This window comes from Pongo abelii, chromosome 16 (genome assembly GCF_028885655.2).
Source record: "Pongo abelii isolate AG06213 chromosome 16, NHGRI_mPonAbe1-v2.0_pri, whole genome shotgun sequence".
Taxonomy (NCBI): Eukaryota; Metazoa; Chordata; class Mammalia; order Primates; family Hominidae; genus Pongo; species Pongo abelii.
In genome coordinates, this window is record NC_072001.2 from 37,581,062 (window position 1) to 37,596,978 (window position 15,917).

The following is a 15,917-nucleotide window of genomic DNA, read 5'->3' on the forward strand; positions in this document are numbered from 1 at the left end:
ACTATCCTTCATATTTTTTACCCTTTAAATATTTAAGCACTTACAAATTACAAATTCTGCCCTTTCAGCTTTTCTTTCTTCAGGTTAAGCAACTTCAGTTTCTCCACGCTATTCTCCAAACTTTTAAACCAATTTGATGCACTGCCACCCACTACTTAACCAGTGTACACACATACATGCACACATGCACACACATGCGCTCACATGTAGCTGTGCACAGGCCAAGAGGGCCTGCAATTCACCAAATGTCTCTTAAATTTAAGAGGCTATATCAGTGATGTTCTCTCACAAAATACAAATTAAGGTCACATCTATCACATAGCTATGTGAACCATAAAATCATCAGTGTATTTCCTTTATTACATAGAAAGCAAAAGACCGACACCAATGGTCATTCTGAGGGAAGACTCTATACTCTGAAAGAAAGTGTTTTCTTCTCCATTTCTGACAATTGAATTAATAATTTTGCCATGTGTAGGTGTTGGGAAACATCACAGAACTGAAATAGATCAACCCCACTCATATGGGATGCATTTCTACCAGGAAACACTACAGTTCTTTTAATCCTACATCAAGGCATAAATACAACAGACCTTGTTTTCCACACAGATTCCTGTTTCTTTCACACCCAAGCATATGCTAAGAGCTCTCAAGCAACACTCTTCCTCCATCTCTGGGAGACGTCTGAAAACATTTTTAGCTTACCAAACACAAAACGGAGGAGGATCTGTTTCTTTACTCAAGGATAATCTTCTTCAACTGCTTACTTATACTGCAGATAGAAACCTATAGATTGAAATGAACATATTTTCATTCTAAAGTTGGCATCTGTGCTGCCATAGTTGAGATGCAACAATCGTGTTTGAAAAGCAATCGCCCAGGAAACCCCATGTTGCTTCGCAATGTTCAAGCCAAGTGCTCATTGGAATTAGAAGGTGAGTAGCACTAAAGAAGTGAGAAAGAACACTAGCCCGCTGAAATAATGGGACCACATGTAGGCAGAAAATACCAAAAATGAAAGTAAAATGTTGTGGCTAAAAAGTAATGTCTTATGACATGTAAGTAAAGGATCAATCTCCTTTGAAGAACCCACTAAGAAATGATTGATTAAAAGTCTAGAACTGTGCTGTGTAATAGAGTAGCAACTAACCATACATGGCTATTTAAATTAATTAAATAAAATTGGAAATTCTGTTCTTGACTTGCACTAGCCATGTTTTAAGAGCTCAGTAGTCACATGTGGCTAGCTGTTGCCACATTGGGCAGCATGAATAGAAGAAATCCCCATCATTACAGAAAGTTCTACTGGCAGCGCTGGTCTAGAGAGATCTGCTTGACTACCGGGTTGGCATTGTGTTAAGCATCAGACCCTGAAGAGATCATGGAAAGAACAGCATGCCTGCCAAGTGTAATGATTAATCCATGGCAGGAAAAAAAAATGTGGTGGAAAGAAAAAAAAATTCCACTCCTGGAATGGGCTATTATGATGTAGTATTGACATTTGTGTTATAAGAAATAGACAAGTGAGGAAAGTTTTGAGCTGAAATGGAAAGGAGTTAATAAATAATACGATTTGCATATCTCACCACTCCCTTATGAACATTCATAAAACATTGATTTGGAAGAAAATATCCATGAAAAGTCTCTCTTCATCTGTTAGTGGCTGATTGAATTTTATTGGTCATTCCTCAAATATTATTCAACCATCACTTACTTCCTACCCCCAATGTTTTGCTGTTATAACATTTTTGATCATGCATTTAAATAAATACACCCCCAATCAAAAACTGAAGACTCTTCCCATTTTACAAAAAAAGGCAAGAACTTTATTTTAAACAAATCCTTAGTTGTGTGTTACACCATGTCCATATCTAAATCAAAAATGATAATGATAATTCAAAGGGAACAAAGGGCTTCATAAAAGCACATTACCCAGATATTTCTCTTGGCCAATATTTTAACTAAATACACAGTGGATATGAAAGGTACAGTATGGCACTTAAATAAATAAGAGCAAAAAGAAGGAAACATATTGACAGTCCAATGCAATAGGTTTTTGAACCTTTGGTATATGTCTCAAATAAGTCACCGTAAACACATGTTAGCCAATGGTGTTTAGTTCCAGGTCTTTTAAGCCAGTAATTTTGTATGTGTGTGTGTATGTGTGTGGTGTTTCAAAAAGTAACTGAAAAAATAATAAATCAGGATTGACATGGGATGATTAAGGTCTCTGGTGTAAGCACACAGGTAAATTCAAATAATGGCAAAATGACCGTGAAGCTGTGTTGCACAACAAAACTATGTAAGAAAATGAGTGGGATACACCAGTTACAAATGCTGCGGCTCAGGTAGACACTCTTGATATTAACCAAAAAAAATCTTTTTAATGTTAACCAAAGTCCGCAAGCTGGAAGGCAGAAATATCCTGAAGCTCGTAACCATGTGCCTAACAGTGCAACAACAATCTCACAAAAGTGTTGTAGTTGCATATTGCAGTTCCCTCCCTCCCACCCATCCCCCATCCCTAGTAAACAGCACCAGTGCAGTTTGAGTTAGAAAACTGGAAATATTGAGACATTCCTAAGGTTTTCATCATGACTAAGGGCCAGTCAGATGGGGCTCTAATGAAAACCTCTGCCATGGCCGTTCTCCAATAAGCACCCCATGTAATTCCCTCTAAGTTTGCAAATAAACCATATTAGGTCTAATGTAAGGCCAGATTCTGAAAAAAAAAAAAAAAAAAAAAAGCTGGCATGCTATTCTGGATTGAGGGAAAGGGGCATGCTGGCGGGGGAGATACATGAAGGGTGCCTCAAGGATGTTTGTCCCATGGCTCAGGATAAAGGTATGGGTTGAGATAGGTCACAAATTTTATATCAATGAAGTACTCAACTCACACCGTTCACCAGAATAAAGAGCTCAGCAGGGCTAAGTCCTACTTGGTAGCTGCGCAAGTTCAGTGTTATCAGGATCGGGCTGGGCCATAAACAGAAAGGGCCCAAAGAAGTCTAATTGATCCATTTCATCACTCTACCCAATTGTCTCTGTAGAACCAATTAGGTGATATGTGAAAATGGTTCCACTTTTCCTCCTCTCCCATTGGTGCAAAATCTTCTTTTATCCAGTCTTATCCTACATCTTAATGGTGAGGGTCACATAAATGAGGGTGGATACAGCCACCTCTGAGCAGTCATCTGCCTTGGGGCTCCTTGCCATCTCCCAGACCTTCATGAAACCTGCCCTCTCACACATAGGCAGAGTCACTGGACTGAGTCCTGCCAAAATTGGGAACACTGACCCTTGGCAGGTCCTTGTTACGAATCTCATAGATTGACTTTCTCTTGGCCTGAGCCCCTCGCACAGCCAGCTTGATCTTGCGCCATCCCAGGTGGTTGAGTTCAGCCAGGTTGAGCACAACACAGATGCCACTTACAGCAAACATGAACACTAGAAAGACAGTCTTCTCAGTTGGCCGGGACACATAACATTCCACCTCCTTGATGCAGGGGTAGCGGTTACACTCATACAACCCTGGGACACTAAAGCCATAGAGAAAATATTGGCCCACCAGGAACCCAATTTCCAGGGCATTTCGGAACACCACTTGGATAATGTAGAAGCGGGAGATGCCTTCCTGCCTTCTGAGCTTGGATTTTGATGCAGTGCGTAGCCCTGATGGGTGTGGAGTCAGCTCCTTAACCTCTAAACAATCTGGCTCTGTCTCCTTACTGGTGTTCTCTGTGTTCTGCAGCACCCCATTGACAATAGCATTTTGCAACTTCTTATCTTCTCGTTTGCCCCCACCACTGCCCCCACCCCCAGTTCCTCCAGGACCTCCTATGGACTCAGGGGGGTCTCTGTCCAGGGCTAGGAAGACAGTAGAGTAGCGGCGTTCTCGCTGCTTGGCGGACTGGTGCACAGAGTAGGTGATGAAGCAAAGACTGGGGGTACACACCATTATGATCTGGAAGACCCAGTAACGTATGTGGGAGATGGGGAAGGCCCGGTCATAGCAGGCCTGGTTACAGCCGGGCTGCAGGGTGTTGCACACAAACATGGTCTGCTCATCATCGTACACCGTCTCCCCCACAATGGCCACAATGAGGATCCGGAAGATCACCACCACAGTCAACAGGATCCTGAGCAGAGGAAGAGGGAGGGAGAGAGGTTCTCACGGGCTGCGTCACTGACAGGAAACCCCTGCTCCTCCCTTCCCTTTGCTGGTGTTTACCAGTCTTTTGACTGGGGAGCTGTCCATCCCGGGCTGGTACTGAACTGGGAATCTGGGAAAGCTTTTTTTCTCTTCCTTTTCTGCTGAGTGCTGGTAGGCTGGGAACATTTCATATTATAGAGATCCTAGGTACAGACATCTCCATACACTGGACATAGTCTACTTGCAACAGATAGATTTCATCTCTCTATATAGAATGTATAGAAACACAAAACACACCACTCTGGATATGGAAAATGCACACCGAATACCTTTACAGACGGTGCATGCTTCGAGGTCTACACACAGGGTGTGTATATAACTACTCCATGTGTATATTTAGTTTATTCTCAACATGAATATTAAATTTAATGCTTTATATAAGCAGATGGCTATGAATATATATTCACATATATTGAACTCATATATATATATATAAAGCTAGGTAGAGACATAGATATAGATACAGACACAAAAATGGCAATTGGGTGTGTAGGCTTGGTAAGTTTACACGGCCAAATAAGTTTGGTTTAGTAATTATTTGTTGAGAAAAGAGGCATCTGCTCTGAAGAGCAAATCCATCTCCCCATTTGCCCTTCTCTGTCCAAATGCAATCCTGCCTTCTTTGTAGATTCTATTTAGGGAACCGAACGGAGATTGGCTCTGACTCTGGAGAGTGGAGGGACCAAGACTGAGCCAGCGGCTCCTTTTCTGATGTGGGAAGAGTGAAGCCCCAGTGGTGCTTGATGGGGAAGGGATGGGCAGCTGGTCAGGAGTAGCTAGAGGAGGGGGGCATCGCGGGGCGTCGGGTAATCCCTCATCGCCGGGAACACCAGAGCCTTGACCTAGGACGATGGGGAGGAGGCAGAGGACGGACTGGGGATTGGAGCGGGAGACTCAGTCCAGGTGTGAGAAGGGACTCCCCGGGGCCGCCCGACGGGGACCGCTGACCGCCGGCTTGGCGCCCTTACCTCCCGATCATAGTGGAGTGCTGCTGCACCGCGGCTTCTAGCAGCCTCTCCAAGATGGTCCATTCCCCCATCGCTGTGCATCCGGAGGCAGCAGACAAAGGCTGGGCAGCACCGGGCACGTTCCCGCTCCTGGCCCCTCCCCGGGCCGCACCTCCAGAATGGGAGTGAATTGCCTCCCAATTAAAGAAGTAATTTTTAAAAAAATCCTCGAATCCCCCTTTCCTTTTATTGTACTTAAAAGAGAAGAAATGGGGAAAGAAATCCAAGCGCGTCCCGACCGATGGGGCAGTTGGCGCGGTCCAGAGAAAGGGCACGAACCTCGGGCGCCGTCCGGGGTTCGGGTCTGGATCCCGCGGACGCCGGGACGAGGGGCGGGGCGGGGTGGCAGCCTGCAGGTCCTCGAGCGCTCGCCCGCCCAGGAGAGGTCTCAGCGCCGCTCTCCGCCGCAGGTTGGGGGCCAGGGGAAGGTCCGGACACCGGCTCTGTTCCTGCTACTTCGGCGGGCACCTGGCGCTCCGGCGCGGCAGCCTGCGAGGCCAGGGCCGAGCGCGCGGAGCCGAATGCTGGGCTCGGGGATCCGCGGCCGCCGCCTCTAATCCGCCCTTAAGTAGTCTCCGCCTGCGTCACGCCAGGTCGGCGGAGGGGAGCAGAGCGCGCCGTGCGGCTGTCGCTGCGCGTCGGAGCCCGAGGGGCCGGGGACGCGCGCGGGGGGAGAGGGGCAAGAGTCCTGGGGGCCCGGCGGGGAGCGGGGCGATTTCGAAAAGAAGGACTGCAGCGCCCCTCGGGGCTTCTCGGGGAGCCCAGGTAACCTCACCTGACCGCCAGACCCAAGCAGGCGGAGGGGGAGCCGGGAGCGGACGCGTGGGTGAGTGGGGAGGGGAGTGAGTAGGTATCTTCTCTTCTCTCGGTGCATCCCTAACCTTTTCGCTTTTTGCCTCCGGGAGACAACTGAAATTCCTTCCCTAGATGGAGATGCTGGCTGAGGGAGGGCGAGTGGGGGCGACCACTTTTAAATCTCCCTTAGGGGACAGAGTGGCTGAGAGTGCTTCTGCAGAGTGGCTGCGGTTCGGTGCCTCTGTGGATCCGACAGTGAAGTGAGAAAGGCTTGATGGGAATCCATTTAGGCTGAAGGGTAAATGCAGGTGTGGAGCTGTCTCTCGGTATAGGGGTCAGGGTACACGAGCGCATCTAACAGGTGCCTCGCAAAGAGCGAGTGGGGTGGCCATGGTTAAAGGTCTCGCTTCCCCTTGCACTAACCCAGATGCTCGGCTCTTTTTAAATTATTGTTATTATTTTACTAATGGGAAGGGGGGCGGGGTACTCGTCAGGTAAACTGTGATTTAATCTGAATTTAAGACCCAGTATTCTGCTAGCAGAAACAGAGCCACTCACAGCCTCGCCCTGCCCCCACTTTCCTTACTGGGTTTGGCTTTCTCCCCTCAACCAGCAGATCCCGGTTTTTAAAATTCACATTGTGTTGTCAGTTCTGTCTAGAGCAACTACTTAACTGGTCGCTGAAAAATTGAAACAATCTCACTAAGCTGCTAATTAGCCCAGGGGTCAGTATTAGGAGACACTGTAGCTGGGAGTGTTTGATGTAAATGTACCAAAAGTCCAGTGGGAAAGTAGTTGTCATCCTTTTGAAAACACGACCTTGAAAGGGTTGCTAACTTGTCCTAGGCGTATAAAGGGACTTGTCCTAGGCATATAAAGGGACCTAGCCTTAATTATCCACAGGGATCACAGCACGTATGTGTATTACATAAGCCACACCATGGTGAGCCTTCACTTCTGGAACAACCGAGGTGGTTGGGTAGTTGGTGGCCCAGGGACTGGGAAGAAAGGTCCAGGGCATGGCCCTCAGTCCACTCACAGTGTACTTCTTCATAAAATGATGTTTAAACACACAGTCTAAGCTTCGCCGCCAGAAAGATCACTGAAATCCTCTGCTAGGGTTGACACCTTTACCCCAAGAAAGCAGCCTTTCACTGCAAAGGAGTAAAAGAGTCCACTAACAATGGAGAGAGGGATAAAGTGATTTATTAGTTTCCTTCTGAACACCGAGGAGGTTCAAGGGTGAGGATGAATGGATACCCTATTATCCAGTTAGCTTCCAGATGGAATGGTGATCCCCTAGCCCACACTTGGTGTGTTTTCCCAGGTTTCCCTTCTACTCCCCTTGGCCCTAGGTCCCTGTATTCCCTCCTTGTCTGGCAGACTCTCTTATAGTAAATGATCTTAGCCAAGAAGTGAATGAGTAAGTCCAAAGGGAAATCTGTTTAACATCTTTAAATGTCCCAAAATAGGCTGCACAACTCAAAATTGTCATTTTATGTGTTGGCTTTCCCAAACCGTTAAAGATTACAATCCTAAGAACATAGACTGCAGGAAATGCAATTTTCAGACACTACGCTATGACTGAATTGTTGATCATTTGTGTATTATTTTGAAATATACTTTAATATGCCATATAGATTCCACATATAAACATGTGTAAACAACATAGGTGTATAAATGCACAAAGACACATATATATAGAACCTATATTTTAAACTCATCTGTTGGACTGTGTAGGCTACTTTTAAATAAAAATCTTAGTCTCACCACCACACTTCAGAAATAACCATTTTTATTTTTAATAACCACTCATAAATTTCACACTTACTACATTGTACTTCCTCCTTCAAGTCCAGTCAACTCCATTTTCAATTAATAATTTGTTCTGATAAAACAAATGTGCATTAACTGTGCGTTAAATGTGAAATGGTTCTCTGTGGATCCGGGCATCTCTCAGTTTCCTCAGGGCATTGTATCTTCTTGATAGATTCTGATTATCTCAACTCTCCTCTGATTGAAAACCCCCATTTAAGGCAGCTGGGAAGTTCTTTCCATTACATCTTATTTAAAAGCCATTCTGTTTATTAAAGTAATAGTTTTGGATGAAAAACAATGAAATTCATAGAATGCTCATAGAATAAACTTTGCTGCACAACAGACTGTCTGGGGATCTTCATTAAAAATACAGATGCTGCAATCCCACCCCAATTCTGCTAAATTGAAATCTATGGAAACAAGATTGAGGTAGCTGTGTTATTAACGGGTTCTCCTCCACGGCTCCAATAACAATAAAAACCTGAGAACTTTTAGTTCCATGACTATTAGGGCAGGAACGAATCCTAGGGATGAGGAAATCTATCATCCATTTGTTTCATAGATGTTAAAACTGACCCAAAGCTTAGATAGCTTGCCTAATATCATATGGGTAGCAAAGGAAAAGCTATAAAGAATGTGGTATTCAGAATCCTAGAGAAGATCAAAATTATTTAAAAGTATGAAAAAAATGTGATATTTGAAGAAGAAAAGGGGAATTAAAGTGGGAACATGCTGACCTCCAAACATTTAGAGGAAAAAAATACCTAGATTGTTGACCTTGCAAATCTATGTCTTACCAAATAGTATTTTCCATTAACAGAGCAGGGAAATATTCTCCACATCTAGTGGGGAAAACTGCAAAGGCATGGAGCAAAGGGTGTGGTTGAGTGTTATAATACAGGAGAGAATGTAGAGTTACTAACAATGATTCCATTTACTGCATAGGGGTGTCTGGATTTGTTCTTATCCTTATATGTGCTCAAAATTTCATTCTCTTCTCAACCGCAGACTCCCAGGTGAACCTTTCAGCTTTGCAGCTTCAAATGTTTTGTAAATGAAACCTCATAGGAGCTTTGTATATGTTGTAAGAATGAACATTAATCTACTGACCTCTATTCTACTGGACTGTAAATTCCTAGAGAGCGGAGAGCATGCTCATATGTCATGGTTCTTTTCATAGCGTCTTTAAACTCAATCATTTGTTGAAAGAGAAGGTCAGCTATTCTGACTCTCTATTCCCCTCAGCCTGGCAGAACTGCACTTTTCCTGAGGAGAAGTGGGTCCTGGGTGTCCTCCACAATCACAAGTAATATTCAATTCAGAAAGGAGAAAGGGGCTCCCTTTGTGAAGTGAAAGTTCCTACACACTTAGGATAGCCTGGACCCCTCAGTAGAAAGCCTTCTTGCTAACCACCAGCCCCCTGCCTTCACTTCCATTCTTTTCTCACTACTGCAATCCAGACACCCGCTGAACTAACCAGGGGAATGCTGCTGAGCAGGTAAGGCTTGGGCTGCAGCATCAGAGAGGCAACCCCAGCGAGCTGAGCTCAGTCCTGGATACATCTGCCCTGGGAAGGACCAGCATCTGTAGCCTCCTGAAATTAGTGTGGCGTGGGAGGGACTGCATTCGATTTGGAATTGATCTCTGTGTTGAACTCTCCTACATTTCATTCACAGACAGCTAGGATTAACCGAGCTTTATCTCCCCCAGTGGCCTACGTACATCTGTTTCCTAATGAAACTATCAAATTGTCTTCTTAAGGGGCAACCCCAACCTGTCTTGGGAGACTCAAAAGAACATAAGAGGTAGATGGAATCTATTTTTCTTTGCTGCAAAGTGGTTTTTCTCTTGTTTTCTTTCGTGTGTCCTTCCCTATGTATAAGCCTCAGTTCAAATGTTTAGGAAAACACTTGTTTTTGCTGTTCAGACAAAATTTATGAAGTAATGTTTCCAAAGAGAGTAAAGCTGTCCAACGTACCAATCTTAAGTAGCCCTAAATATAGTGGCTTGCTTTGTGGTCTAAGATTCTCCAGAATCTGCTATCTTCAAAATTATTTTGCCATCTCATGGACCCAAATGTCAAATCATGTCTTAGGCCCAAGAGATTATGTATCCAAATGGTAGGGAAATCTAAAGTCTTCTCCCTGCTAGTTCTTTGAATAAAAGAGTATATATCCTTTTAAAAAAAATACATATACAAATTCCCCCATTCCCCGACTACCTTGTATATAGAGAATATACCTATGTGTAATAATATCTCAGGGATTAATGTAATATGGTATTGTGGCCAAAGCAGATGTGTGAAATCACAGCAAATAAATTAACACTGCATTAAGAATCAAATCATCCCTGCTGACACATGATCTTTCACTTTTATATCAAGTAGTGATTCCCATTCACATCAGGAGCTTCCCAGGGGGGCTCATTAAACCTGCACAAACAGATTTCTTTGAAGTCAGTGCTATTCCCATGAATAGCATTCAGCTACAGTGCAGAAGAGCCTGCCTGCCTGGTGTCTAGGCACCCTTCCCTTCACTCTCATTGTTTCTGTCCAGCCAGAGGCCCAGCAAGGCAGGATATAGCAGGGCTTCCTGCTGAGTGCCTTTCTAGTCTGTATGAAAGAGATGAGGAAATTGCAGGGGAAATGCACATCGGTAGGATCTGCCCTTGACAGAATTGTTAAGCTGGGAGAATATATTTCTTTTCCCACATGTGCCCTTCCTGCTCTTCTTCCACATCAGAGTGTACTGCTACAAGGGCTAAAAGTTGGATCCATCCTGGTGCCAAGATTATTGTGAGGAATTGGTATTCATCCCAAAAGAACCTTCTCTAAGATCTGAAGCTTACATTCAAGGTTCCTTCTTGCGCTCATAATTGTACGTGGACTCCCCTGGTTGCCTGATATCTTGACTTCCTGAAATTCAGCTAATTTCTGTTTTTGCTGGGACTCTGGGGGCTCAGGCATTACTCAGCACAGAGGCTTTTGTATTTTTCTAGTTCTTATCAACTACTTGCCTTCTGATCAACTCTTAGGCACCAACATTCAAATCTAGCGTGAGAAGCCTCTTGTTTCTGCAGCTGAGGTGAGGCTGGAAAGGAGCTACCACTCACTTATCACTCATCTCATGCTCAGCCAAGGGTTTGTCATGAGCATGGACTCCAACTTGCCCATGTGATCTGGTTCAGTCATCTCTGACCTTCAGATTCTCACACTGTCTCTTTTTGGTATATACTCATCATTCCACCTTGACTATAGACTGCCTTGGTTAACTCTCTCCTGGAACTTACCTTGAATTCATATCCTATTGACCTTAGAGCCTCCCACCATTGTGCTTCACGCAGTCCCTGCATGTCACTCCACCACCATAAAGGAAAGTAATCCGATAAACGAGCACACACCAGAGTGTTAATAACCGATAACCACTTAATGTATTATCCTTCTCAGAAGAATTATCCTCATTTAAGTTGCAAAGCCTTCATCCAAAGAAATGAAATTTCCTAGGTAGTTTTCCAAACACTATGCATAAGGAGAGAATAGCTGTTTGGGGGCAAGAGTGTAGTGTTATGAGCCCTCCCAAATGACACCACACAAGCACTTGCTTCTTTTATTGATCAACAAAGTGCTCCTACTTGTGGAAATACAGAAATTACACAAATGCAATGATTCTTAAACTTTACTACACCATAGAATCACATGGGGAGCTTTGAAAAATCCCAGTGCCTAAGCTGTACCCCGACCAATTAACTCAGCATTTCTGGAGGTGAGATCTATGCTTTAATATATATTTTTAAAACTCTCCAGGTGATTTCAATATGCAGTCACGTTTGAGCACTAATGCAATAATATATGCTACCCACTACTCAGGCATAACAGCCTTGTAGGGCTTTTTCCTCATGCTGGGGATGGTGCTTCTGGACACAAAGTCAAAATTTCATTCTGAAAATGTGTTCATGTGGTTCTGTATGTACTTAATATAATCCATACAGGCTAAGTAGTTAGTTGCTAAACTGCAAACACCCATCTCATTTCATCTCAGTCTACTCCTGGCCATCTGGTCCTCTGTATTCCCATTACGGGGCCATGTGTGTATTAATGAAATGATTGCATCCGATTACATCTTTTATTCAGAGCACAAGAAGAACGGTCCATGGATTTTGTGCTCCAGCATCCCCGTTTCTGTCATGATGTCAATAATTACATTTTTCTATTTTATGCAGAAGTGGGATGGTCTTCCATTAAGGTAAGAGTATAAACCAGATGTGTTATTGCTTACAATACAATTTCAGTACTGCTGTCTGGGGTCTATAGAATAGATATTTCAATCAAAAGCATAGAATTTCCTGAGCCAGATACTTGTTAGTGGCCTCCATTTAAAAATGTCTGTTGTATAGTTCATGATAATGACCAAGTTGTGACAACTGATACAGAGGAGGAATCCACTAAGAGCCGAGCTAGTCACTTTTTTCTCTAATTTGGCTAAACTTTATCTCTACAACAAGTCAGATGATCAGAAAAACTACATGTCTAGACTGGTATTAATCTGTCATTGCTTGGTGGTACAGCGAATGGTGTGGGGGAAGGACTAACTTCTTAACCCAAATACTTTCCACAGCCTTTTTTGTTATTGTTGCAACCAAGACAATTCTCTTCCTAAGGAAAATTATAGTGCCAGCTGTTCAAATAAAAACAAATTTTCCTTCTTGTGACACTTGAATGAACAAATATGAATAAAAAATGGATGAATGAGTTAATAGCATGGTATTCTCTCTTTATCAACTAGTCACATTATCTCTTACACCTCTACCCTTCTGGAGTACACATCTAAAAAACTGATAGATGTGCATGGATATCTACTGTGTGTGCACATGCACTGCTGCAACCAAATTCTTCCAGCCCATTAATATTTAATCTTTACAGATACAGAATCTTAGCCCTCTCATTCATTCATTTGTTGAATGAAGATTTATTCTTTGCTTACTATGTGCCAGGGAGATATAGCAGTAAACAAAACAGCATGGTCCCTGACCTCATGGAGTTTAAAATCTAGCAAGAGAGGCATAGACTATTTAATCAAACATTAATTAACCAAGTAATCTAAAGTAGTAAAGTGTAATTTTAAAACTGTGGTAAGTAACTACTGTAGATAGCTCTGAGATGCGCAGCCCTGAGTGCAGAATGGGGCAGGGAGGGGCTGACCTACTTTCTGGGGAAGGGTTAGGGACTGAAAGGGAATCTTCAGCTGAGCTCTAAAGGAAGAGGAAGCCAGATGAAAGAGGTGGAAAAAGAGCTTTCTGAGCGGGAGGAACGGCAGTAAACAGGCCCTGTGGTAGGAAAGAGTTGCACAATCAAAGAACTGCAAGGTCTCTCTGGCTGGTTCACAGCAAAGGAGAAAGAAGTTTGAGACAAGGCTGGAGAGACAGGCAGGGCCATATAGGCTAAGATAGAGACATTGGCATTTTTCCTAAGAGTAATGTGCAGCATTTGAAGTTATGTAAGAGGGAAGTGACATGATATTTGTTTCTTAAAGTTCAATCTATTTGCATTACAGTTAGAATAGATTGGAGGAGGTTGGCAAGAGTGCATGCAAGAAACCTAGTGACAATACTAACATTGCTGATTGGTTATACTCAAGTTCAAGCACACCTCAGAGATCGTTTGTGTCCAGAGCACTGCAATAAAGCAAATAGCGCAATAAAGTGAGTCACATAAATTTTTGGTTTTCCGGTGCATATAAACGTTATGTTTAGGCTGGACACAGTGGCTCACTCCTGTAATCCCAGTGCTTTAGGGGGCCGAGACGGGAGAATTGCTTGAGCCCAGGAATCTGAGACCAGCTTGGGCAACACTGGGAGACCCTGTTGCTACAAAAAATTTAAAAATACCTGGGCTTGGTGGCGTGTGCCTATATTCCCAGCTACTCAGGAGGCTAAGGTGGGAGAATCACTTGAGCCCCAGAGTTTGAGGCTGCAGTGTGCCGTGATCATATCACTGCACTCCATCCTGGACAACAGAGTGACACCCTGTCTCAAAAACAAAACAAAACAAAACAAACAAACAAAAAATCACTTTATGTTTACACTATATTGTAGTCTCTTAAGTGTGCAATAACATTGTGTCTAAAAAACCATGGATATTTAATTCAAAAATTCTTTATTGCTAAAAATGCTAATAATCATCCAAGCCTTCGGCCAGTCATAATTTTTCTGCTGGTAGAGGATCTTGCCTCGATGTTGATGGCTACTTACTGATCAAGGTGGTGGTTGCCAAAGGTTGGGAAGGCTGTGGTAATTTTTAAAATAAGACAAAAGGCCAGGCTTGGGGTGGCTCACACCTGTAATCCCAGCACTTTGGGAGACCGGGGTGGGAGGATCACCTGAGGTCAGGAGTTCAAAACCAGCCTGGCCAACATGGAAAAACCGTGTCTCTACTAAAAATACAAAAATTAGCCGGGTATGGTGGCTCACGCCTCTAATCCCACCTACTGGGGAGGCTGAGGCAGGAGAATCACTTGAACCCGGGAGGCGGAGGTTGCAGTGAGCCGAGATCATGCCACTGTACTCCAGCCTGGGTGGCAGAGTGAGACTCCATCTCAAAAACAAAAAACAAACAAACAAAAAAAGTGATGTTTGCTGCATCTATTAACTTTTCATTTCACAAAAGATTTATCTATGACATGCAATACTGACAGCATTTTACCCACAGTAGAACATCTTTCAAAATTGAAGTCAACCCCCTCAAACCCTGCCACTACTTTATCAACTAAGCTTATGTCATAGTCTGAATTCTTTGTTGTCATTTCAACAATGTTCACAGCATCTTCACCAGGAGTAGATTCCATCTCAAGAAACTGCTTGCTTTGTTCATTCATAAGAAGCAACTCCACATCTTTTCAAATTGTATCATGTAATTGCTTCAATTCAGTTGCATCTTTAGGCTCTACTTCTAATTCTAGTTCTCTTCTATTTCTACCACGTCTGCAGTTAATTTCTCCACTGAAGTATTGAACTCCTTGAAGTCATTTATGAGGGTTGAGGTCAACTTTTCCTAAACTCCTGTTCATGTTAAAATTTTGACCACCTCCCATGAATCATGAATGCTCTCAATACCATCTAGAATGATGAATCCATTGCAGAAAGGTTTTCAATTTACTTTGCCCAGATCCATCAGAGGAATCACTGTCTAAGACAGCTATTGTCTTATGAAATGTATTTCTTACATAGTATGACTTCAAAGTCAAAATTATTCTTTGATTCACGGGGTACAGAATGGATGTTGTGTTAGCAGACATGAAAACATTAGTCTCCTTGTATATCTCTATCAGAGGTCTTGGGTGACTAAACACATGTCAATGAGCAGTAATATTTTGAGAGGAATTAGTTTTATTTGTTTTCATTGTTGTTGTTGTTGTTGTTGTTGTTAGATCTACTGATCTCAACAGTGGGCTTGAAATTTTCAGCAAACCATGCTATAAACTGATGTTCAGTCATCCAGGCTTTGTTTTTCCATTTACAGAGCATAAGCAGAGTAAATTTGTCATAATTCTTAGTGGGCCTAGAATTGTTGGAATGATAAATAAGCATTGGTTTCAACTTAAAGTCACCAGCTACATTAGACCTTAACAAGATAGTCTGTCCTTTGAAGCTTTGAAGCTAGGCACTGACTTCTCTCTAGCTATAAAAGTCCTACATGGCATCTTCTTCCAACAGAAGGCTGTTATGTCTACATTTAAAATATGTGGTTTAGTGTAGCTACCTTCATCAAAGATCTTAACTAGATCTTCTGGATAATGTGCTGCAGCTTCTACATCAACACTTTCTGCTTCTCCTTGCACTTTTACGTTATGGAAATCGTTTCTTTTCTTAAATGTAATGAACCAATCTTTGCTGGCTTCTAACTTTTCTTCTGCAGCTTTCTCACCTCTCTTAGCCTTCATAGAATTGAAAAGAGTTAGGACCTTGCTCTAGATTAGGTTTTGGCTTGAAAGAATGTTGTGGCTTGATCTTCTATCCAGACCACTAAAAGTTACTTCATGTTAGCAATAAAGCTGTTTTACTTTCTTATCATTCTTATGTTCCTCGGAATA

General features: G+C 43.0%; 1 protein-coding gene and 1 long non-coding RNA gene across 3 annotated transcripts in view; one reads left to right on the forward strand and one right to left on the reverse strand.

The window, feature by feature from the left end:
* Window positions 1-1,482: 1,482 nt before the first annotated feature.
* GJD2 (gap junction protein delta 2) lies at window positions 1,483-5,850 on the reverse strand. Of its 2 annotated transcripts, none has more exons than XM_002825262.5 (2): window positions 5,182-5,850; window positions 1,483-4,139 (listed from the first exon to the last, which is right to left on the reverse strand). In XM_002825262.5, the coding sequence occupies exons 1-2, from the start codon at window positions 5,250-5,252 to the stop codon at window positions 3,245-3,247; spliced, it is 966 nt and encodes a 321-aa protein (XP_002825308.1). In that variant the 5' UTR covers window positions 5,253-5,850; the 3' UTR covers window positions 1,483-3,244. The 2 variants fall into 2 exon arrangements, with proteins under 2 accessions (XP_002825308.1, XP_054388559.1); XM_054532584.2 differs by having other exon boundaries at window positions 2,522-4,139; window positions 5,500-5,850.
* Window positions 5,848-15,917, forward strand: part of LOC100937380 (uncharacterized) — a 57,615-nt gene continuing 47,545 nt past the window's right edge. The window contains exon 1 of the long non-coding RNA XR_656689.3: window positions 5,848-5,985. This is a non-coding gene — a long non-coding RNA (uncharacterized LOC100937380). The remainder of the gene's footprint in view (window positions 5,986-15,917) is intronic.